We start from the raw sequence: 25,782 nt of genomic DNA, 5'->3' as shown, positions 1-25,782 counted from the left end.
CCTCGTTGCTTCGGGTTACCAGGTTTTCCTCCCCCCGGAAGTAACTGGCCGGTGATAAGATGGCCGAGGAGGCGCCTGTCAGGGGGAAGTTTGTGGTCGTGGGAGGGGGGATCGCCGGCGTTACCTGCGCAGAGCACGTGAGATGGGGGAGGGTGTGTGATTTACCCCTGTCCGCCCTCTACTTGTAGGAGGGCACTTCTGGTTGTGTTTTGCCCCTATCCCCCCCTGTAGGAGGGCACTTCTGGTTGTGTTTTGCCCCTATCCCCCCCTGTAGGAGGGCACTTCTGGTTTTGTGTGTGACTTGCCCCTGCCCTCCCCCCTCTCCTATTTGCCCCTGCCCCCCCCCCCTCTCCTTGTAGTAGGGCACTTCTGGTTGTGTGTGCAGTACACGGTTTTGGGCAGAAGTAATAATAAAGAAGCAATTGAAGCTGCAGTACTCACTGGCCATTTGATTCCGTGTATTTAATATTTCTTTGTTTGAATCAGTCTCCTGTGTTAGGATCACTGAGTCTTGTTACTGGGAACCCCACCAGTAAGAAAATATTCATCTGACGGTGCAAAAAAAACACGGTGTATATATTTAACTTTTAACCCCCTGGCCTTACATTTGCTGTACAGACCAAAGCCCCTGGATCGCCCTCCGCCGACTCAAACTTAACATGTCAAAGACGGAGCTCCTCATACTTCCTCCCAAGCCTGGCCCTACTGCCCCCTTCTACATAACTGTTGTCAGTACTATCATACACCCAGTATCACAAGCACGCTGCCCAGGGGTCACACACCCAGTATCACACGCACGCTGCCCAGGGGTCACATTCGAATCTTCTCATTCATGTTGCGAAAACCTGTAGTTTTTTCCTCCGTAACATTGCAAAGATACGCCCATTCCTCTGTCACTCTAAGGCTAAATATTTTAATGCAGGCCCTCATTCTCTCCTGTCAACTACAGTAGCCTTTTACCTGTCTCCCCTACAATTTATCCTAAACGCTGCTGCTAGAATCACTTTACGCTCTTAAATCTGAGTCTCTCCCACTGAAATACCTCTCCCGGCTTCCTATCATATCCTGTATCACACACACAATTCTCCTCCTCCTTTTAAAGTTTTACACTCTTCTGTCGCCGTTACATGTCAGCCCTAATTTCTTGCTATGCACCATCCTGGCTCTTGCGTTCTTCTCAAGGATGTCTTCTCTCTACCCCTTTTGTATCTAAAGCCCTCTCCCGCCTTAAACCTTTCTCATTGACTGACCCACACCTCTGGAATGCCCTTCCCCTCACTATTTGACTGGCACCCTGTCTATCAACTTTCAAGACCCATCTTAAAACATGCCTCTTTAACGAAGCGTATGTATGTATATCTTTATATAGCGCCAACGGTGTACTCAGCGCTTCAGAGACCATACAGTACAGGGAATTATAATAATATATTGAGCGCAGCAAAGTCAGACAATAGGAAAATAAATCCCTGCCCTGGAGAGCTTACAATCGAAGTAGTATGTTGGGAGATTTAGGCCACGCATATAGTGCTGGCGACGCAACCAATGACGTCACCTGTCGCCACCCGCGATAGTTGTAATTTGGTTTTTAGCGACGGTCGTCAATGGCGTCACCAAAGGGGGCGGGCCGCGGTCTCTGATTGGTTTAGAGACAGTCACATGTGGCGACTGTCTCTAAAAAATCAAATAGACCCTGCTACCAATTTTTTACCGCGATGGCGCCGTCGCGCTTACAATAAGCGCTGGCGATGGAGTCAATGTATTTGTTTTCGAGTGATGTCGCGGTGCCTTCGCAAGGCACTATAAGCGCAGCTTTAGCGACAGCAGGTGAGGTAATATGTGCAGTAGATGGCCGTGCTTGGCCACAATGGTTGGTAGGAGGCCTGACGGAGTTTGGGACAGTAGCCATGAGTTTAGGCTATTGGGATGCTTCTTTTGCGATGTGAGTTTTAAGGTTGCTCGATATTAAATTAGATAGATTAACACCATTAGCAGGGGAAGAGGTGGCAGGGAGGCGTGGGTGGGAAGAGGTGACAGGGAGATGTGGGTGGGAAGAGGTGACAGGGAGACGTGGGTGGGAAGAGGTGGCAGGCGTGGGTGGGAAGAGGTGGCAGGGAGGCGTGGTTGAGAGCAGGTGTGTATATGGCTGGGTGCAGGATTAGGAGAGAGATCCCCAGCAGCAAGGAGGAGGAGTAGTAGGGGAGGTGAATAGAGGATTGTTGGGGGTGCTTATTATTTAGGGGTGTAGAAGTTGTTGGGAAAGGTGTGTGTAAATAGTGGTGCAGTGTATGGGCACATACATAGGTGGTGGGGAGCAGCGATGAAGAAATGTGGAAAGGAGGGAAGTGGGGAAGTTGGTGAGAAAAGAAAATTTACAAAGGAGTGAGAAAAAAAGCATATGGATAGCTTCGCTGGCTGACACTACAGTATACCCCTCATACATTGACCTTGGCCCCTTGCAGACGCACTTACCAGAACATCCTCCCACTGTCTCAGTAGGTTCCTCCTACTTACCATTTAGATTGTAAGCTCTTCAGGGGAGGGACTCCTTTTTCCTAATGTTATTTTTATGTCTCAAATGCTTATTCCCATTGTATTCTATTATGTTACGTGTATTACTGCTGTGAAGTGCTATATAAATAAAGATATACATACATATATTTGCATACTTTACCTTACTGTCTCTTAGAAAATTTCAAGTGTTTCTAAAAAGAAAAAATGTTGTCTATAGAAATGATTTGCCTTTTTGTATTCCCTGCCTAGTACTACAAAGGTGGGCTCAGCTGTTCCTAAACTGGTTTATACGACCATAAATGTGGCTGAAAATCAAGAAAGTCATTATGGATTTGTAGATTGTTGAGTCTTCTTTAGATCCATTTAAAAAAAAAAATTTTAAATAGAAAAGTATTTTAGGAAATTTTCCAAGATAATAAAAAGGTGCGTTCATGTCTTGAGACCAAAGCTCATAGCTTGTTGGGGTACCATGTTCAATTTCCACCCATATATAACACCACACTTCCTTTTGTGGGTTCAAATTAAACACAGTTTTCACCCACAACATTATCCAAAATATAAAGGCACAAACACCTGACAAGAAATAGAAATACAGTATATACTGTCAGTGTAGCTAGTGCAGAGTTGTGGATATTTGCATTATTACATAGACATATTATAATCTTTTCTTTTCAAGCTTGCTCTGCAGTTTCCTTCAGACAACGTGTTTTTGATAACAGCATCTCCGCTCATTAAAGCAGTAACGAATTTAAGACAGGTAAGTCTTGTGTTTCAAATATAATTCTGGTCGTTAAAGAAGTACATGGAAATGTATAATACCCCAGAATTCTTTGTAGTGCAAAGAATGTGCGGAGGTGATTTTAGTGTCTTAAGATTATATATCAAATAATTCCTATGTTAGACGTATCTTACCTTACTTTATACATGAAGCACGTTTTTTTCTCTGTCACAGAGTCCTGACCTTGTTTACATTACAAATCTTCACACTATATAGATCAATAGAAAAAACAGGAATAGGGACATTCTCTAAGTACCGATATGAGGTATTGCTTCTCGATCCAACGAGAATGGTCATTCTAGTCAATTGCCGTTAATGACAGATCAGGGGGGGGGGGGGGTACAGCCTACTCTCCCATTCGCTCACTTCAATCTGCAGATGAAGGACTCCTAACAGTTCCTTCCTTTGGGGCCTGAGCTTTTAGCCACGCTGCTCCCACTTTTTGGAACAGTCTCTCACCCACCCACTGCTCAACAGCTGAAGAACGGGTTGGGGTCTCTTTACAGCAAAAAGAAGTGATAAATACAGAACGCATTCCTGCAAATGGTGCATAATGTTCAAGTCCTTATCGCGGGCTCATTTACTCAGTATTCTGCTTCTGGGAGTTATGTCATTTTAGACCAAAATCAGCAAAGCACATGATTTATTTCTTTACACAAAGCTTTATCCATTTGATAGAATTCCAGCATTTGTCATAAATAATAAAACAATGTTTGCAGGTTTCTAGAAGGTTGGAAGAGTTTGACGTTGAGGAGCAACTCGGCACCGTGCTGGAAAAACTTTATCCCAATATTAAAGTTGTGCAATCTGCTGTAAAAGGACTGAAACATGGAGAGCGGGTAAGTGTGTGTGTGTGTGTGTGTGTGTGTGTGTGTGTGTGTGTGTGTGTGTGTGTGTGTGTGTGTGTGTGTGTGTGTGTGTGTGTGTGTGTGTGTGTGTTCTTGATATAGTGCCTACAGCTGTTCTCAGCGCTTTACAAGAGAATCAGTACAGGGAATTACAGTACAATAATTGCAACATATAAGATCAGACAATAGAAAAAGGGGTTTAAGGCGAGAGAAAGCAGTAGAGGTGAAAGGGGTGCAAAAGAGGGGAACCTGGTTCAAATCCCAGTGTCCGTTGCTTGTGACCTTGGGCAAGTCACTTTATCTCCCTATACCTCTGGCTCCACAAATTTAGGGGTAGATCCTCAGGTCGCGAATTTTTTAACGTTGCCTAATTTTAATGTATCCATATCGCATATCCCCAAAGCTGCTTAACGCTATGTTGTTCAGCCATTTTCCTTAAAAGTAAGGGAACTTTAAATGTTAACGGACCTTAGGCTTCTTATGCAAATTGTATAGTAACGAGCTCTTTACTTACCAGCAGAGACCCTCAGACCTCCGGGACAGTTAAATTATGCTAATAACGTGACCATATTTCGCGCTTGCTGAAATCCGCCCTTACTTCTAAGCCCTGAGGAGCCAAAGGGGCTCCATGGGAAAAGGGAAGGACGTAAGTGGTACCCATATGAATGGCCTGAGTGCTAGAATGAACCCTTTGTATGACGTGTTATACTAACAGATATATTGTGGAACGTCTAAATGGCTGAAACGCAGCAACACATTAATACTGTTTCAGGGATTAACTATAATATGTTTCATGATGAAAGTGAATGTAAGATATGTTTATTTGGCCTACTAATGTATATACAAAAGACAGAGTCCCAATGCTACATCCAACAGGACAAATCAAAAGGATAAATACATCTGTTTTTCTCTCATACGTGATGGTCACTTAGTTAAATTCTTTGGCCAAAGCATTGTAAGCTTGCAGACCATGTCCAGGTGTGACCTCTTTCTGCAAGTCCTAAAACTATCTCTGCAAACGTTCTCTTTACCTCTGTTATATGAGGAAGAAGTCTTAAGACTGGTCCCTCACTGCTGCTCCTCAGGACTTGCTATTATAAAGGTGGGCGGGCGAGCTTGGAATCAGGGAGGAGGGGTCACAGACCTCCAAACAATTGTTTACCAATAATGGATGTGACATTGAGGCTCTCATTTATACATGGTCACAAACCCAGCAGCACGCCTTTGTGACATAAATATATATGGTGTGGTGGGTTTTGAGCTTATGATTGTATATATGTTATAATATATAGTAAGAGTTCACTAGGAGGAATCTACATATGAGAAAAGGATTTTCAAAGAGACAGAAGTAACCAATATCATATTTAATTCCACACAGTCCATGCACTGTGTAAAAATATCAAGGTTTATAGTTCAAAGAATGGTGCTCGGCTACAAGACACTCACAAGCATAAAAATGCTAGCAATCGGGGTATATAAATGCAGACTGGACGGCTTTAAATAGGGTTTTAGTCTTGTGTGAAGAAGCAGTCCTATATTGACACAGCAATGAAAAGTTCTTAGCCTAGTGAGACATAACACCGAACTCACAATAATGGCAATAAGGTAATTTCATGGCAGTGTAGGACAAAATAATTTCTGATGCCCAGTCAGTACCTTTTTTATCCTCCTTTAGTTCAGCCTTCCGTCCTCCATAAGTCCCAGCCAGTCCCAGGTGTGCAATCCGTAGCAGTAAAAGATCCAGAAATAATGATTAAAAAACGGAGCACTATCCAAAGAAAAACATCACGAGGACACCGTCCCCAATAAGAAAGGTTTGGTGGTGCGCACTTGTTTGTCGTTTTAATCCATGAGACTCAAATAAAACTTTTTTTGTTGTGCCCATCTCGTGATGTTTTGCTTTTGACAGCGCTCCGTTTTTTCATCTTTATTACTGTGTAAAAATAAAGTGGAGAAAAATGACCATATGTAATAATCTAACTGGTATAGTTTTCTAACGTTCCCTAGTAACGTTCTTTCCCAATGCGCATGCGTGGTGTAGGCAGCACTAATCCTCGCTCATCCAGGTAACGTTTCGTTGGTCGTGTTGCTAACGGACCTTTTGTATATCGTTAGCCTTGAGGATTCCCGTTAATAAGGAGGAAAATAAGGTCCGTTACCTATTTTGGGAACATTATTATTTGCACAAAATTAGTGCCCTTCTGAGGATCTACCCCATAGATTGTAGGATTATCTGCGCAGGGACTGTGCCGGTAGAGAGCCTATATACAATGCTGCTTACTATATTGTGACGTGCTTTGAGTCCTATTGGGAGAACAGCACTATATGGAATTAAAGTTATTACATTTTCTTATTACCATGGTATGAAAAATACACCTTGGCAACTTATTTTATTGTTTAAAAACCTAATTATTTTTATTTAGCCCTTCAGCTATGCACAGCTAAGTTCCTGGTACAACATATAAATAGTTACCTCTCCGAGACATTTTTTGCCTCGTTAGTTGTGTTGTAAACATTTTACTAATGTGGTTTCAGAAACTCGTCACAGAAGACGGTGCGCAGTATTTATATGACAAGCTCTGTATATGTGCGGGAGCAAAACCAAAGTTAATCGTGGAAGGAAATCCATATGTGCTAGGTATCCGTGACACAGACAGTGCCCAGGTAATGTCTCCTTCACAATCTGATACACTTTTTTTTGTTACCTTTATCTAAATTGTGTTTTTTGTTTTTTTTTAAAGTCTTTCAAATTGTTACCTTTTTTTGAGTAAGGAACCTACTTGGAACATCACAGGTATTTATATTAAAGCCTTGCGTAAAAATGCCAGGGTCCAAAAGCTTTGCCTTTTATGTATCACACTTAGGTTAGCGCAGGGGTGTTCAACTCCAGTCATCAAGCTCCCCCAACAGTTCAGGTTTTCAGGATATCCCTGATTCAGCACAGTTGGCTCAATCAGTTTGCTTCAACACAGGTGGTGCAGTCTTCAACTGAGCATCTGATTGAGCAACCTGTGCTGAAGCAGGAATATCTTAAAAACCTGACCTGTTTGGGGGAGGCTTGAGGACTGGAGTTGAGCCCCCTTTCACAGAACCAAGTATCAGTGCATAATATATGATTTGATGACCCTAATTGCACTGAAGCGGAGCAGCTGATGTAAATGTATATTATTATAATCCTACTATTTCCAGTTAATTAGTTCTTAAAAATGCATTAGTTGATTCCAACAATATTTTAGTTGCTCGTAAACAAACATTCTCTGTGTATAATTCGAACTCGCACACTTTGGCACTTTTTAAAAGTTTTGCACTACTAAAGTTAGATTTCTCGAGTTCTACATAAATGATAGTACAGCTCAACCCCGTTATAGCGCGATCCGCTACAACGCGGAGCCGTTTATAACGCGGTCTGAGTGTGGCTCCCAATTTATAAACATCTCCAAGGGTTTTTTTTTCCCGTGGCGGCCATTTCACGATCCCAGTTATAACGCAGTCCCATTATGTGGACCCTGAGTTATAACGGGGTTCAGCTGTATTATGTTTATTTGCTTTATTTAGAACCTATTTACCATATTATCTGCATGTTGTTTTGACTTTTCAGGATTTTCAGAGGCATCTCACTAAAGCCAAACGAGTAATTGTTGTCGGAAATGGTGGCATAGCACTTGAATTGGTGTAGGTATTGACATGCGCACGCACTGTGTTTTTACTTTCCAATAACCTTGCATGTGAATAGAATATTTAAAGATCTTCCCCATTTTCCTCCCAAAATCATGTTGACCAGTAATTGTATGTATAACAGTTTGGCCTCGCATATCCGACATTGTGTCCTGCAAACTGCCGTCCGATAACGGACTGTCGGATTGCGGGTCCATGTTATTCAGTGGCGTGACTGTCGGATAAGCGGGTCCGGCGTCGTATAATGCGCCCAGCGGACTTCATTATGCGGCGTCTGATAAGGCATACGACAGGACCACCTGTACTATAGTATTTTCTTGAGCTTTTTTGCTAGAAAATAAGTAGAGTTAGTTTATAGAGTTAAATATAATTGATTCCGGTAATTGTAAAGGGGCTTACTATTTTATATGGGTTTCTCTGCCTTGAAGTGGTCCCATACGTTTTCTGTATACCTGTATATTTTTTTTTTTTTTAATCCCCCTCTTCAATCATTCTGACATAAAATTGGTGAGCTTAAAAAGGACCCCTAAATATACATTTGTAGTGCAATCTCATATAACATACTGTATTTTGAAGTTACAATTAAGTGAAAGCGCTTACGCATGTTACAACTTCACCATTGCAAATACGTATTTCATAATTTAAGATCTGTTTAGAAGTTTTTATGTACACCATAATCTTCTATTTATCGCCTGCGTACGTTGTCAGCTGCACTACCTATTCTAAAGATGCTTAAACATGTTTGTGTTTGCTTTGACTACCATTTGGCATGCACTTGAGAATCGCTTGACTAAAACCCCCCGACTATATCTCCTTGGTTCCCAGTTGTGCCCAGCTTGAGTCTAAATGGTCTTCTCCTACCTAGGTATGAAATTGAAGGTTGTGAAGTCATTTGGGCCATCAAAGACAAATCAATTGGCAATACATTCTTTGATGCTGGGGCCGCCCAGTTTCTAATCACACAACTGAAGGCTGCAAAGCCAGAGACCCCCGGCGCTTGCAAAAGAACAAAGTACACAACGGAAGCACTTGTAGGTACGTTACCGTCCTTCTACTACAGAGCGCTCAGGCACACTTTAACGGCATGAGTGAAAGTAAGTGATCGCTGTCTTCTTCCTTGGTAACTAAGGAAGTCGCGTTGACAAGGCTGATACTGTGTGCAAGACCGGAAAAGGGCCAGTGACTAGGATAATACGCTAAGCATATATATATTTTGAATATTATGTAAACCTACAGTTGTATTGCTTGTAAAGAATCATAATCATGTTAAACTGCATTTCCTTTGCCTGTGTGTTGTTTTAATAAATGGAGCGGTTCCTTACATTTATGGCAATTCGGTTATCTAAGCGAAGATCTTGCTGCACGCAATATGGCCGCCTATTTTAAATAGGAAGTGGTGTGGCTTCCTAAATGGCTGCTATAGAAACTCGAGGAAGCTTAATACATTAAAAATAATAGTGGGGAAAAAAAAGGAAGTTGGTTTTATCTAATGCTGCAGAACTGAATTAAAACCTCCGTATTTAGCATGGCGTGCTGCTTTACACGTCATGGTGTTGGTATTGTTGGTGTAGGCTTAGACTTCGTTTATAAAAATGTGAACAGTTTCTAGTAATGATTTAATTTACCCAATAAATCTGGTTGGCTTTGGGATTGCACTGGGATGCAGTGAGATGCCTTCCTCTGCCGATATAATCTCACACCTGTGTGCTTTCAGGTAGAGAAGAAGCTGCCAAACTCGGCAGTGCCTTGGGGCCCGATTGGCACGAGGGGTTAAATCTCAAAGCAACAGAAGAGGTGGGTTCACTAAGGTACTTGAGATTTTTTTTTCTATTAAAGTTGTAAGATTTAAAAAAAAAAATGTTTTTTTCTCACCTCAGGACTTGACTGAACACACGCCTGGCCTGGCCTGGCCTGGCCTGAGATTAGCACTTTTTATCACTTCTTTTCTTGTTTAGTTTTCCCACTGCGTTCATATTGAGACAGAATGTGAGATAAAGCACATTTTCCTTGGAGAGGAATTCCTGCAGTTAAGGGGGAGTGGTGCAGCTTTATCTCTGCCTACAGAACACCACGCGGAGCACACTGCCACACCTGCTACAGGTAAATGCTGCAAACAGACTGCCGGGTTTGGGGACAAGTATGCGGTCCCCTGAAAAAGCTACTCCTCAAAAAGCCGCCGTACACAAATACTGGGCAGACCTCTGCCTTTCTAGTTGGAACTTTTGCATAACTGTGAGGACCCCTAGTGGTCAGTGTGTGAAGTCGGTGATTAGTAAAGCATCAGTGCTGGCCTAGCAGATATCAGCACGGCCCTCCCATCGGAGACCTCCTCTGTGATTCCTGATTTGTCTTTGAAATCCTGATCATTGCGCTGAAATCTTTAGATGTGGTAATTAATTTGTATTACGGAATACATATCTCTGACATTATAAAAACAAAATGTCATTTTTCTGTACGACACATGCAGTGGTCTACTAAATATTATAGGTGAACACCATGCAAATATATAATATAATCCCACGTAAAATGAAAACAAATGTTGCTTTGAAAGTATCATTTGAGTGAAGGCAGCTTAAGTATTAGAAAATGTGTTTTGGGCATAAAATAATGTCTGGTTATGTTTTCACTCAGCTTTAAAATGGTGACGCAAAGTAGGAACAAATTAGGGTTATAGTGTTTGGAGAACACACACTCACACTCACACACACACACACTCACTCACACACACGCAGTTTTGTACCTTGATAGTTAATCAGGATTCTATAGGGAATCACAGAGGAGGGAGCTGATGACGTCCGGAGACAATCCGCCTTTACCTTACTTTGTGTAGATATATGATTATACTCACAGTAGCTAGTATAATAATTTCAGAGCTCACTCATTGGGTCGTTTTGGCTTTTGTTTCAGCGGTGTGGCCGGTATATGTTGAATTGACCAATGGAAATACCTACGGCTGTGATTTTATTGTCAGCGCCACTGGTGTGGTTCCAAATGTCGAGCCTTTTATCGGTGGTAATAATGTGAGATATTTTTGTTTTTATTTTATATATGTTGCTTTTCTGTGTTAATCTCTCTCTGGGGAAGTTAACCTAGTTTATCGCTTCTCATCATAAATCATTGTTTGCTGCATTCGATCAGTGTCCTTAAGGATAATGGGGGGTACACAGAGTACCTGAGAGAATATGGGACGGGCACGCAGGGTGCAGTGAAGAATTCATATGGGAAGGGTGCCCTTAAGTGACCGTACAGTTAAGTATTTGCAAGCAGTAGGTGCCCCAAAGCAATGTTGCTAAACCCTCTTCTGGCCATGTTTTTGGAAGATCAAACCAATCGCTCATTTAGAAATATACTCGTGCGCCTGGTAATTCATTGGTTATTCCTAAAATCTCCCCTTTGGGTTCTGCAGGCAAAGTGCTGGAAACCTGCTCTTTCTATGGACACTTCTTTCAAGAGTCTTTTGTTTTCCCCCATCTAGTATTTTAGGTCTGTAACGCGTTTTTAATCCTAGGGCGAGTGCTAGTCTCTTTGATTTTTTTTTTTGTTTTTCTATAAGAAAAAGCGAGACCTCTATGAAAACTTCCTACAACCGTGTCTTTCCTCCTCGCGGTGACCCAATAAGCTTTTAGGAATAACCAATGAATTGCCACACACTGTGTGTACTTATCTTGCATGTGCATTGTTATTCCCAAAATATTGTGTTGAGGTCTCCTGGAGAGAGGCTTGATTGGACATTGCTGTAAAGCCGGGATGGGCAACTCCAGTCCTCAAGGGCCACCAACAGGTCAGGTTTTCAGGATATCCCTGCTTCAGCACAGGTGTCTGTCGAAGACTGCACCACCTGTGCTGAAGCAGCGATATTCTTAAAGCTTGACCTGTTGGTGGCCCTTGAGGACTGGAGTTACCCACCCATACTGTAAAGGGGGTGCATTAAGAAAACAAAAATCTTTTTAACATAACCATTTTTACAACTGCTTTGTCAGTTTGCGCTTTGTACAATCCGCGCACTCACATGGGTAATGTTTGTAGTTTGTACAATCCGCGCACTCACATGGGTAATGTTTGTAGTTTGTACAATCCGCGCACTCACATGGGTAATGTTTGTAGTTTGTACAATCCGCGCACTCACATGGGTAATGTTTGCGCTTTGTACAATCCGCGCACTCACATGGGTAATGTTTGTAGTTTGTACAATCCGCGCACTCACATGGGTAATGTTTGTAGTTTGTACAATCCGCGCACTCACATGGGTAATGTTTGTAGTTTGTACAATCCGCGCACTCACATGGGTAATGTTTGTAGTTTGTACAATCCGCGCACTCACATGGGTAATGTTTGTAGTTTGTACAATCCGCGCACTCACATGGGTAATGTTTGTAGTTTGTACAATCCGCGCACTCACATGGGTAATGTTTGTAGTTTGTACAATCCGCGCACTCACATGGGTAATGTTTGTAGTTTGTACAATCCGCGCACTCACATGGGTAATGTTTGTAGTTTGTACAATCCGCGCACTCACATGGGTAATGTTTGTAGTTTGTACAATCCGCGCACTCACATGGGTAATGTTTGTAGTTTGATTTGGCAGAAGATGGAGGCATGAAAGTGGATGAGCACATGCACACCTCATTGCAGGACATATACGCTGCTGGAGACATCTGCTCGGCTTCTTGGACACACAGTGCACTGTGGCAGCAGGTATTCCGGAAAAATGAAATCGTTGTATATATGATACATCTGGTACAATATGCCAGTTCTAGCTAAAGCGTGAGAAAATGTTACAGTGGTTTACAATAAGGCACATATCCTTGATTTAATGTAATTAGTTGTATGTTAAATTGGGAGGATTTGTCTGATTAGTTTCCTGTAAATAAAACAAGTACGGGTATGTGAGGCTTTCATTATTTCTTCCCCGTCCTCTGGCAGCCATATACTCCTGGATATCGCCTCCTCCGCACAGCTGGTAGGAGCGCAAGCACTTCTTGTGACCCTAATATGAGGGGGCTTTATCCACCCTGGGTCCGTTATTCTTGTCCTATCTTAGCTGAAGAAAAGACGTCAGGCCGGTTCATTGACCGCCGGTTCCATGACCGTTTTATTTTATTTGATGTATACTTTCTGTGAGAGGCACGTTGATGCCGCCCTAAAGGAGGGGATTTCTCAACAGTTTCCTCAAGAACGTCCGCTCTCGTGCCGCTGTGGTGATGCTATAATATCGCCAGCCGGTTTCAGCGCTGCGAGGCATCTCCCCCCTGAGGCTGCGGGAGCCACTTCTCTGTGGAGTGAAGGTGCGGAGACGTCACGATGCAGAGCTTTGGGGCGGGAAGATCACGTCATGATAGGGAGCGCGTTTTTTGTGTGCCAAAAGTCCGTTCCTCACCAGAGCAAGAGGCTCAAGTTGTCAAGCCTAGAAAAACCGTTTCTAAAGCTAAATATTGTGCAGAGTGCGATGCCAGACTTTCTGCTACCTACCTCAAAAGGTGCATTAAGAAGGTGTCTGAGGGAGAAACTTCGGCTCCGTTAACTGCTTCCATGAACTGGATGAAAACTTCGCTCCTGCAGTCTGATAAAGCGCAGTCTCAAGGGGTCTTTAAAAAGGCCCAGATCAGACTTCATGTTTCATTATTCAGAACAGGCGAGTATCTCAGAACTTGGGGGTTCCTCGTCCAAGGAGAAAGAGACCCAAGCAGACACGGGTTCCTTTAAGATGGACACTAGACCAGCTCATTAAATATGAGATTGACGATGAATATTGAGGTCACAAGAAGAGCTGGGGGTCCTGGAACAGGCCTTTTTTGGCTCTAAACAATTGTCTAGAACTTTTCCTGTTCACTGTTTTATGAAGGACATCAGGAAGTTTGAGTGGACAAAAGACCAGCAGTGACTAGAAAATATACCCCTCCAGTAAATAGGACTGCAGTCAGTACCTGGGTAATACCGCAAAGGTGTATACACCTGTTGCCAAGGTGGTATGAAATACAACGATCCCCCTAGAAGATGGATTTAAGAATGGAGGGTGTTTTACGCAAACAATATTTCATCGAAATGGCGCTGAAACCAGCAGTCGCAATGGCCTGTATCTCAAGAACAGTCAAGAGTTTGAATATCTAATCTAGAAGATGGGATTGAAGCAGGAACATCAAGACAGAGACTCTTTAACCAGTTTTCAAATCTTAGCGATTTTTATTGGAATTTGTGTGTGACGCTTCAATGGACATCAATAGGTTAACTTTTATAATCTTAATTGGAATTCACGACAACCGCAAACCTGAGACTGTGGCCACTCTGATCAACCAAATTAATAGGGAAACATCTAGAAGCAAGATCCCTGAAGGAGACTGAGAGCCAGTCCATGATACAACGCTGGTTTGAGGCAAGACAGGTGGGATTTCTGGACTGCTGGATCCAAACAAAAACAGACTCCTGGGTTAAAAAGATTATAGCCCAGTGGTATTCTTTGGAGCTCCTGGAAATGCCCTAGCTTCAAGGAATGCCCCATCAGATAAAGTTGCCAGTATCATATGCACCTAGTGCACAAAGTCTGGGTAGACCAGAGGTGGACCATCAACCTAAACTAAAGCAGGCTTGCGCTAGCTCAATTTTTAGGCGTCATATTCGACAAGGAAAAATCTAGTATCACTCCCGACCTCAATGATCCACAAGATTATGAAGGAAGTCTGATTGTTCAGAAGATTCGATTCATGAAGATAATAGGACTTAATGAACACACAATCCCTGCAAGCTCTAACCCAAGAACCCACCACCTCATATATATATATTTGTGTCAAAAGGAGTGCTACTGAGCGTAGCCAAATGTATACAACAAAAGACAACGATGCCCAATTCTACATCCAATGGGACAAAATGCATAGTTAAATACTTCAATGTTGATGAGTATGGGTCATTTAGTTAAACCCATTGGCCAAAGCGATATTAGCCTCCAGCCACGTCACGGTATGACCAGTATGCAGCCACGTCACGGTATGACCAGTATGCAGGTCCTAACACTACCTGTGAGAATTCTCAGTTACCCCTGCAGTGGAGGGAGAATGGTCTCTGTGGACCTGTCCTGCACAGGAACATGGAAAAACCTGCTACTTTTTGAGTGGTGTTTGATACCTCCGGTCTTGACCGCATTGAACACTGACGAAAGCCTTTATAGATTGTCAAGATCAGGTGATCCAAGGACTCTGGTCACACCAATCAATGTATTGGAAGTTCGAGCAATATTTTACATCATTCAAAGTTTTCAGGCCTCGTTGAAGGGTTCCCCGTTTCGGATCCTATTCAACAATGTCACTGCATTAGCATATATAAACCAACAAGGGGGGAACGAGGTCTGAGTAGTTTTTTTTTTCCAGAAGCCTTCTGAATCCTACACTGGGCGGATAAAGAGATCCCATCTCCGCAGCGTTCATTTCAGGAGTCAGAAATAACGAAGCCGACTTTCTCAGCAGGCATTTCCTTCACCCAGGATAAAGATCTTAGGCTTGAAACGCGTAGGTGTGGGCCTCCAGCCTGTGTGTGCCTTTTTTTTATCCAATTAATTTGTTATTTTTTCACTATGGGAACGCTCCCGTTTTGATCTTTGCTTTTCCTGCGTGGAAGTAGTGCTGTGTCTTTTTCTTGTTCCTGCATCTGACGAAAGACTGAAGCACTCCTGTACCCTAGGATGTGGGATTACTACCCAAAGATGCTGCACCACGTGTGAGTCCTTGGTGTTTATCTCATATACCATTCAAGATATCATACCTCATCGATGTATATTTGTCTGGACACTTTATTGTGTTAACTCCTTACTGCAGTGCCAAGTGGGATGTTTCCAGCTAAACTCTATTATATGTGGGACTTTTATGGTTTATTATCAGGTTCATACCTTGATACCCAACGTGTATTCCATCCAAGGACTTTACAAGTCCTCTGCTTATTATTGCTATACTTGCGTGTGTGTTTATGAGCACCACACAGTGTGTTTCTTTTGATGTTTCCTTCACCCAGGAGAATGGGAACCACAGGTCAATGTCATGGCATCAGCTGTCAACAAAGTGTAGATATGTGTCAAGATGGTACGACTTGGGACTTCCATCTTTTACATTTCTCTCTCCTCACCCCACACACCCATACCCATTCCCTCTGCTTAAGCGAATAATGAACAAAACCAAGAGGCCGGGCTCAGCTTCAGCTAATAGCTCGGTTTTGGCCCAGAGAGACATGGTTTGCAGACTCAAAGAGCCTGTCGGTACAAGAGCTGTGAATTCTTCCGACAGTCCCCTCATTATTGCCTTGGGGTCCTCTTTGCTTCCCCAATCTTCAGTTGCTCTCATTGAGAGCGTGAAATTTGAAAGGATATCAAGGGCACCGGATTAATCCAATGAAGTTATATCAACAGTTTTGGATTCCAGAAAGCTAGTGACGTCAAGAATCTATCGCATACGGAGGACATTTATACGTCCATGTAAATTATGAAATATAAACGCCTTGCGGTTGGATGTCCCTAATATACTGGACTTCCTTCAGCAAGAATTCCAGAAGGGTTTAAAACCAGCGTCTCCTGGGGTCCAAGTATCTGCATTAGGTGCATTCCATCATAAACAGATTGCCTTAGATCCTACTGTCTCTAGTTGTATTAAAGCTTTGTCTAGGATTAGGCCTACTTTTAGAATCCCTGATCCTTGATGGGATCTAAACCTGGTGAAACAGCAACTCGCTTCTTCCTTGTTTGAACCAATTCTCAAGCTCCCTATTGGATTACTCACAGTTATAGTTTTCCTAACTGTTATTACTACAGCGCGTAGGGTTGGAGAGCTCCAGCCTTTATCATGATGTTAACCCCAGGATAAAATGGTATTAATACTGTCCCACAGTTTGAAACGAAAGTAGTATCAGACTTTCATATCAAACAGGATATTCTAGTCCCCTCATTTTGTCCAAACCCTATTTCTGACAGAGTAACAGGGGCACAATCTGGATGTGGTTGGGACTCTTAACAACATATGTGCAAAAGACTGATGGTATTAGGAAAACCATCTAGGTTGCATGTCCTGTATGTTGGACCCAGAAAGGCTAAGACAGCCTCCGTAGCTTCCACATCTAGATGGGTTAAGGCTGCTACATTTGAGGCATATAGAATAGCAGGAGAAAATCCTCCTTTAAGACTAAAAGTCCACTCCACTTGGGACGTTGCAATTTCACAGGCAGAAAAAGCTCAGGCCTCTGCCCAGGAAATGTGTTAAGCAGCGGCCTGGTCTTTGCACACATTACTTAAGTAATAATCCCCGAAGAACAAGACATTACTGGCCAATAATGCCCTGGCTGGAAGAGTTGAAGGCCCGAGGCGAAGCCGAGGGACTTTAACCCAGCCAGGGCATTATTGGCCAGTAATGCCCTATTCTGAGGGGATTATTACTATTATAGGCTAAATGTAGGCTTATTTTTTATTTTATTTTTTTAATTTTTCATAAAAAGTATACATTTTTGTAGTCATATTGATTTTTATCAGCATGATTGTCTACATTCTTATGCTTTTACTGCACGTTTATAAAAAAAAATTGTACATATACACAGCCCCCTCTATATACGCGCGCACACACACACACACACACACACACTCTGCAACCCCCCTATATACACACACACTCTGCAGTACCATCTACACACTGTGCAGCCCCCTCCTCTACACCCACAAAACACACTGCAGACCTCCTCCACCCTCTACACTCACAAAACACAGCAGCCCCCCATCTATACCCACAAAACACACTGCAGATACACACACAAATAAAACAAACTGCTACCCCCTCTACACCCACAAAACACACTGCAGACACACACCAACAAAACAGACGGCTGCCCCCTCTACAGCCATAAAACACACCAGCAGCCCCCCTCTACACACACTGCAGCCCCCATGTAAACCCACACACTGCAGACTCACACATACAAAACACTCTGCACCGCTCCTCCACCCACAAAACACACACTGCAGAGATTCACACAAATCAACAAAACAGGCTCTGCCACCTCTACATCCACAAAACACACACCAGCAGCCCCCTCTACACCCACTGCAGCCCCCTGTAAACCCACACACTGCAGACACACACCAACAAAACACTCTGCACCCTCCTCCAATCACAAAACACACTGAAGACACACACTACAGCTCCCCTCTACAAGAACAAAACTCACACTGCAGAAACACACCAACAAGACTCTGCAGCCCCCTCTACACCCACAAACACACACCAACAGAAGACACACACACTAATAAAACACTCTGCTGACCCCCCTTTACACCCACAAAACACACTCAGCAGACACACAAACCTTTCCCTTCACTCTCCTGTGCGGAGCTCTCTGCAGGCAGGGTGGGGGAGGAGTCGGTGCCTGGCTACAGGCAGGGTGGGGGAGGAGTCAGTGCCTGGCTACAGGCAGGGTGGGGGAGGAGTCAGTGCCTGGCTGCAGGCAGGGTGGGGGAGGAGTCAGTGCCTGGCTGCAGGCAGGGTGGGGGAGGAGTCAGTGCCTTGCTGCTGGCAGGGTGGGGGAGGAGTCAGTGCCTGGCTGCAGGCAGGGTGGGGGAGGAGTCAGTGCCTTGCTGCTGACAGGGTGGGGGAGGAGTCAGTGCCTTGCTGGTGTGTTCTGTCCAATCACCTCCCCTGTCTAAGTGCAAATTTCACACTTTGTGAATGAAACCTACAAGCTGATTGGCTGAAAAACTTGGCCTGCTGCCAAAAATTCCGGGCCATTACTGATTAGATAATGCCCGGAATTTTAACCAATCAAAGAGCAGGGATTTCAATAATGACCTGAATTTTACTGCTTTAGCCTATAATAATTATTACCGTCTGGATGTTCCCACCTCAACAGAAGCAACATTTTTGGTAGACGGGGCTTCAAAGTGCTGTAACTGTGTAAAGTTCTCTCTCCAGAAGACATGGGATGGCTCTGGTACATTCCGTTAGTATTTAGCTGCCCTAGAGACTCCTCCCTGGAGTCTTCTTATAGTTGGTATACTATGTTTTGTGCTTCCTTTTTAAGAGCTCTGGCACAAGTTAACTGACCTAAGATGGCTGACGCCCCGTCATATAGTTGTCACAAGAAGTGCTTGTCCTACCAGCTGTGAGGAGGAGAAGGTATCCCATTAGTATTTGGCTGCCATAGAGGACTTGAAGAAACAGAAATATCGGAATGTACATTTCCTCTTTTGTGGGATTTTTCTGTGTATACTGTCTTTGATGTGTCCCTTTGGGGGCCGGAGGGGCCTCAGCACCAGGCTGGCACAGCCCCTCCGACACATCATGATCACGTGACTGCAGCGTCACTCAATCCGGAAATGGAAGAGTCATCCTCGTCAGTTTCCCTGCGTGTCAGGTTGCGTCTGCCTTGGAAACGAGCAATGCGGGCATTGCGAAGCCACTACATCATGACGCCACGGAGTGCCACACCCCATGATGTGGTGGCTACTACTTCAGGCACTCAAAGGGTTAAGTGATGAATTGTATATGGTGGCAAAATATTTTATATGTGGGGAAGTCTAATAAAGGTTTGGACACATTTTTTCTGAAATAATCCATGATATTCTTTATTATTTTTCCTATATATATGTGACACGGTGTGCTCATTTGCATGTCATTTCCCAGAATCCCTTGCTGCAGTGAAAGCACTGTATGCTGGGTGATAGTGGTGAAAGGCAGGGTTGCAGACCTAAGACATGTGAATGTGCTCACAAGTGATCTTTTTATTTGCTATATGCAATACGGTGGAGGTTTCTTGTTGCCTTTTTCACCCACCATAACTTAAAATGTGATGGTATCTCTATCTCTAATCTCTCTGTGTACATAACCATCCGTTCTAGTGCTTGGATAGTTATACTGACCTTGCTAGCTTTTTGAAGGGTTTTGAGCATTTCCTTTTTGTTTATGTACTTTTTTTAACTTCACATTCTTCTCTGCAGTTTTCAAAATCCGTAAAACCACAAAGTGACCTCAATGTATTTATTTGTATGTTTCTGGCCTTGTGTGCAGTGTTCTACAAACACATTATACCATGCAGGAAACTATGCCACACAATGCAAGAGAGACAGGCATCACATGTAAACATTGGTGAGAGTCCCTGCTTATAATCTAATCCTGCACATGTAAAGGGGAGAGATGCGCACACGTGCACACGTACGGACACACTTCTCAAAAGGGCCTTGTGTCATTTTCAGATGAGGTTATGGACTCAAGCTCGTCAGATGGGCTGTTATGCTGCGAAGTGTATGACTGCGGATACGTTGGGGGAATCTATAGAAATGGACTTCTGCTTTGAACTTTTTACTCATGTTACAAAATTCTTTAATTACAAGGTAAGCATATTTAAATGTATTTATTGTTGTCACGGGAGACCAGGACTATAACACCAGGGATCAATTCGCCAGACAGAAACACAGTTTATCAAATTAATTTATTGTAGAAAGAAATATCCTCAACTATTTACAGTAAATCAACATACACACTTACAACTGGGAAACTGGGATACCCTATAAATGTGGGTGCAGGGAATTCCCTAAAGAGATTTACCCTGTTCTGGCGCATCTACAGAGCTGAAAATATTGTGGTTGAGCTCCAGGAGATTCCAATCAGGATTAAAAAAAAGTATTACAAAATGTATAGGTGTGTGTGCATTTTTGGTGGGATTGCTACTTTAATTATTCCTCCAGACAAAGTAGAGCACAAACCGAAGCTTGCTTGAAAAAAGTATCCACTTTTTATTGCAGGAACACAGCAGAGACATCGATTGTTTCAGGTCCAATCTGGACCTATCTTCAGGTAACATTAGCAGATCCAAACACACAAATAGCCCATTTCTAGTTTTCTCTTACACTTGCAGTACTTTGAGGCTGCTCCTATGGCTGATTCAATGTATCACCGATATAGTATTCTTAATTTTATACTTATTAGAAACTTTTATAAGATTTTCATAGTTGTCACATTTGTATGTTATACTAATCACGTCCGGTTTACAATCTGGTGTTTTAGCGCCAACATTGGCTATTTATATTTGTGTGTTTTGGATCTGCTAATGGAACCTGAAGAAAGTTCTGGATCGGGCATGAAACATTGCTGTGTTCCTGTAGTAAATGCGATACTTATTTAAGCACGCTTTGTAAGTGCTCTGCTTTGTGGGAATACTGCTATATCCTTAGGTGGGGTGTATATTTTTTCCACTCCAATAGTCTCGTGCTGGTTGCACATGTGGGTTTTGTTTTTTTTTTGCTCCTGCTTTAAGTATTGACCTTGAGGAGGGAATACAAATATTTTCAGTGCTGTAGTTAATAAGTGACTTCTATTACTACTCTTGGATGTAACCTTGTACTAGGGACGAGCTGCACAATTGCTATTGCAAGATATCACTTGGCTGATCAATGCTACACAAGGAAATCAGCTGGTTTTTAAGCAATAATGAATGCTCCCTCTGTTCACATCCATGCTCTGCTATATAGAATAACAGAGTATAATCACAAACGTTTTTTCGGCATTTCCTAGTAAGTAGACATCTGCAAAACGGTTACCAAAGGACATGTACCAGGAAAAATATGCAGTTTCAGCCTCCAAAAAATTGCGACCTTGTCCGAGTATGCAAGGGACTTGCCAACCATTGTCAAATGTGCTAAATTCATTTAATGCTGAGATTATACATAGGGCACACGCCATGTTTCGCTCAGAGCTTACTAAATTGTTGACTTTAAGGTTTGGCAAAATGGTTTGCAAGGAATTGAATTTGGGGGGAAAATGTTGAGACAAAATAGGAAATGTTTGTATTAATTTATAGCACCTTTTATTCCACATGGGCAGGTTGTACAAGCTTTGCACAGCCACTTCTGGTCCTGTTTTACCCAAGTATGCATGCAGATAATATTTTCTTGTATAGCGCCAGAAATGTACAAACAATGTTGCAGGCACAATGAGTCCTGCCTTGTAGTATTTACAATTTAATGTTGGTGCCAAAGGCACAGGGAGGTAAAGTGACTTTCCCAAGGGCACAAGATGCGCACTGCCCCTTCATGTCCTGTCACAAGCCCTGGCACACCCCTTTGTGAGCCCTGCCCTCCCTCTTGCACATGTCAGTGGAGGGAGTGCTCATGAATATTCATGAACTTCCACTAAGTGACAGAAACAGAGGATATACATTCCCCATATTTAAAGATGTCGCCAAACTTCGTCGATCAATACACGGAGAACGAATTGACCGGCAGCTATACAGTTCTTTAGGTAAGTAGAGATTGCACACATGAAACTATTGAAGTTAAAAAAAAAACTAAAAGAAAAAAAAAAGTGAGCTTGAACTGCAGCTTTAATTTACAAAATGTTTAAGGTAATTTGAGGGACATGGGGTCGTTCAGTGTCTTGCATTCTGTAGGTATAGAAAGTATATTTGATGTTTACTTTTACACAATGGCACGAAGTGTGCGTATAGAACCGTTACTTCACACCTTTTAAAAGAAGTATGTTTTGAATGACCTGTTTCTCTCCCCCCCACCCCCTCCAGGTGATAATACTGGGCAAGTACAATGCACAGGGCCTCGGGAGTAACCATGAGCTGATGCTAAGATGCACCAAAGGACTAGAATATATCAAAGTAGTGATGCAGAATGGACGAATGATGGGAGCTGTATTAATTGGAGAAACTAATTTGGAAGAAACCTTTGAAAACCTGATCTTAAATCAAATGGATCTCTCCGCTTATGGAGAAGATCTGTTAGATCCAAATATTGACATAGAAGATTACTTTGACTAAAATGTATTTATTTTCTACAAAACGTGATAAACTTAGATACAGCATTTGGATTTCATTCTTTAAACTATTTTCCGAAGTCTAATTTGGATAATGATATATTCAACATCTTACATTAAGTTAATGATGACGAGAATAAATAGACCAGAACACACAAGCTTCTGGACCACTCACTTAAAAAAATAAATTCTACTTCACTGGTAAGTCCTCCCCTCAGTATAAGTGGATGATCATGTTGCGGATTGAATACAGAATGGACACATGTATGGATTTTATGAAACGCTTAATTCACCATGAGATTTGCACATTTGTTTTTAGATTGAATTTGGAAAAACATTGTACATAATATTCACAATATTACCAAATCATGATGTCTTCGAATATGAAATGATTAAATATGCTTTTCTCCATTGGCTGTACTTGTTTTGTCCTGAAAGTACGGCATACTGTAGTATCTACTAAAATGGTGCATGGTACACAGTCAGGGATAGGCTCTCACCGTGGACAGCTTGGAAGGGGGATATTTTACATACTTTCAAATCTATCAGAGTTTACAACAAGGTACAGGAGGGAAACCTGTATCAGAATAAATGTTCAAACTCTACAGAAAATGATAAATTATCTTATATGGTTAAGTGGGAAGCAGATCTGGGAGAAGAGGTGAGCGAAGAAGACTGGTTGGCTATTGTAACAGCTGCAGCTAAGAGCTCGATATGCACTACTTTAAAGGGGAACGCATATAAAGTCCTTATGAGGTGGTATCTCACTCCACAGAAATTAGAAAGGTTTGGACCAGGATGCTCCCCTCTGTGCCCAAGACAGTGTGGAGCATCGGCGAACCTGTTACACATGTTGTGGTCTTGTCCTCGGATAGTCCCATTATGGACACAAATTAGACATTGGCTTCAGAGGATTTTTGACCTCACTATTCCTCCGGATCCATGGCTGTTCCTTTTGAACAGACCTTGGCCGGGACTTTCCAAAACGGTTAATAAACTGATTATGCGTTTAGCAACAGCCACGAGGTGCGAGATCGCGGCACTGTGGAAACAAGCAGAGATTCCAAATATCCCCCAGATTCGGGAATAGAATGTGGTATATTTGCCAGATGGAAAAATTAACGAGTTTGATTAATGACACTGGCGCCAAATTTATAAAAGTCTGGACGCTGTGGTTGGCCCAGATAGACATCCCAGGAGTAGAGAGAACCACAATCTGGCAATGATGGAGATAAATGCGTTCTCGTTGGAAGTATGGGTAAGAATATGAGTAGGAATGAGCTATAGGTCACCTTTTAATAAGATTAACCAGAAATATAAGAAATAATAAGAACGTTAGCCATCTACACAAGAATTGAAGAAAGTTCCCATAGGAGTAATAGTAAAATAACAGAAGCAGAGATCTCACACCTGTGATCCCCTCCCCTCTTTTTTTTTGTTTTTTTTGTTGTCTTTTTTTTTTTTTTGCTTGTTTACAAACAGATAACCTGTTACAATTTTTATAAGAATATTTTTTATTCCACATTTGAAAGTTCTAAATATGCAATGTTTTATTTGATATGAAAAAATTCAATAAAAATTTGAAGTTGAAAAAAAAAAATGAATAAATGCCAGAACAAGACGTTCTTGAGGGTGGCAGGGGAAGTCGGGGGCATTACGTTGCAGAAAGGGTGGTAGATTTGTAGCCTCTCAGATGGTACAGGTTAATACACTAAGGGAAGGCCAAAATGATTGGGATGCTAAGGTAACCACGAAACAAGATCTAAGGGTCTGATAGTTTACAAGAGGTAGGGGAAAGGGCGAAGTAAGTTGAATACGTTTTCAGCCAATGTGTTTCTACAGTTCACACACTGCAAATTGTTAAGATGTTGTTCGCACCTGAGCGTACTCCACAATGCTTTCAAATTAGACGTTAACATGTAGAATCTACAATAACGACTCCAGTGAGAACGTTAGAAAATGCATATAGGAACTAAAGATTTACAGAGAAAAAAAATGTAATCTCCGTTGCATAAGTATTCAACCCCTTTGATACTGCAGCCCTAAATCAGCTCAGGTACAAATTACTTGTTTGAAAGGTCACAAAATTAGTGACATGGGTTGACCCGGTGTGTGTGAGTGATAAAGTTTACTTTGTAGATCATTTATCTTAAGTGTATAGACTTTCAAGCTGCAACTCGCATAGTGATCCAACAAAGAGACCAAGGAACAGAGCAGAAGGGTACAAGAACATTTCAAAATGCTGATTATCCCTCTCAGTACAGTGACGTCCATCATTAAATGGAAGATGCATCATCCCACCCAGGTACTACCCAAATCAGATCGCCCTCCCAAACGGAGTAGCCAGCAGGAAACTGGTTTGGGATGTCACTGAAGCCAACAATGACCTTAAGAGATCTGCAAAGTTCTGTGTCTGAGATGGGAGTCTGTTCAACAATAAGCCGGTCCCTACACAAAGCTCGCTTGTATGGACGGGTGGCAAGAAAGAAACCATTACTCAAAAAGACTCATCTTAAATGATGGAGGAAGTTGGCGAAAAAGTATATTGATGATACTGCAGACGTGGAAAAATGTTTTGTGTTTAGACAAGACAAAAATTGAACTTGGTCTAAATTCCAAGTGTTACATCTGGCACAAGCCCGACACTGCCATCACCCAGTTAACACCATCACTAATGTCAGGCCTGGAGGTAGCAGCATCATGGTATGGGGATGCTTCTCTTCAGCAGGGACTAGGAAACTTGTCGGGATAGAGGGGAAGAATGGAGTAAATTACAGGCAACTCCTTAAGGAAAACCTGTTTCTCAACCAAGACTGAAACCCGGAGGAAATTCACATCTCGGCAGGATGATGACTTCATGCACAAAACCAAAGCTACACTGGAGTGGTTGAACAAGAAGATAATTAATGTTCTTGAGTGGCCCAGTGAAAAGTCCGAACTTGAACCCCATGAAACATTTATGGTGAGACTTGAAGATTGCCGTCCATCAACAATCCCCAACATCCAGCAGAACTGGATCACTTTTCCCGTGAGGAATGGGCAAAAATGTCACAATCCTACTGCGCAAAGCTAGTAGAGAGCGACCCTAAAAGACTCAGTGCAGTAATTGCTGCAAAATGTGCTTCTACCAAGTACAGATGTAAGGGGCTGAATACTTATGCAACCAGTAAATTTAGTTTTGTACATTTCCTTTGCTGAC

The 25,782-nt window shown here is 42.5% G+C and overlaps 1 protein-coding gene across 3 annotated transcripts; it reads left to right on the top strand.

The window, feature by feature from the left end:
* Positions 1-22,994, top strand: PYROXD1 (pyridine nucleotide-disulphide oxidoreductase domain 1). 3 transcript variants are annotated; one of them, XM_075602937.1, is made up of 12 exons: positions 1-137; positions 3,188-3,268; positions 4,009-4,128; positions 6,673-6,801; positions 7,736-7,809; positions 8,678-8,847; positions 9,527-9,606; positions 9,768-9,912; positions 10,723-10,832; positions 12,385-12,507; positions 20,018-20,155; positions 22,339-22,994. In XM_075602937.1, exons 1-12 carry the CDS (start codon positions 60-62, stop codon positions 22,585-22,587), a joined length of 1,497 nt encoding a protein of 498 aa, XP_075459052.1. In that variant the 5' UTR covers positions 1-59; the 3' UTR covers positions 22,588-22,994. The 3 variants fall into 3 exon arrangements, with proteins under 3 accessions (XP_075459052.1, XP_075459051.1, XP_075459053.1); XM_075602936.1 differs by having other exon boundaries at positions 10,720-10,832; XM_075602938.1 differs by lacking the exons at positions 1-137; positions 3,188-3,268 and adding an exon at positions 4,655-4,783 and having other exon boundaries at positions 4,026-4,128; positions 10,720-10,832.
* Positions 22,995-25,782: the final 2,788 nt, after the last annotated feature.

The sequence above is a fragment of the Ascaphus truei genome, chromosome 5 (assembly GCF_040206685.1).
Source record: "Ascaphus truei isolate aAscTru1 chromosome 5, aAscTru1.hap1, whole genome shotgun sequence".
Classification (NCBI taxonomy): domain Eukaryota; kingdom Metazoa; phylum Chordata; class Amphibia; order Anura; family Ascaphidae; genus Ascaphus; species Ascaphus truei.
This window is presented reverse-complemented; position numbering and strand designations above follow the sequence as displayed.

Coding starts and splice junctions, on each gene's coding strand:
- PYROXD1 (XM_075602936.1), top strand. CDS start 60: ATGGCCGAGGAGGCGCCTGTCAGGGGGAAGTTTGTGGTCGTGGGAGGG. Junction 9,607..9,767: donor ATCTCAAAGCAACAGAAGAG/GTGGGTTCACTA, acceptor TTTCTTGTTTAG/TTTTCCCACTGCGTTCATAT. Junction 12,508..20,017: donor ACAGTGCACTGTGGCAGCAG/GTATTCCGGAAA, acceptor TGTCATTTTCAG/ATGAGGTTATGGACTCAAGC.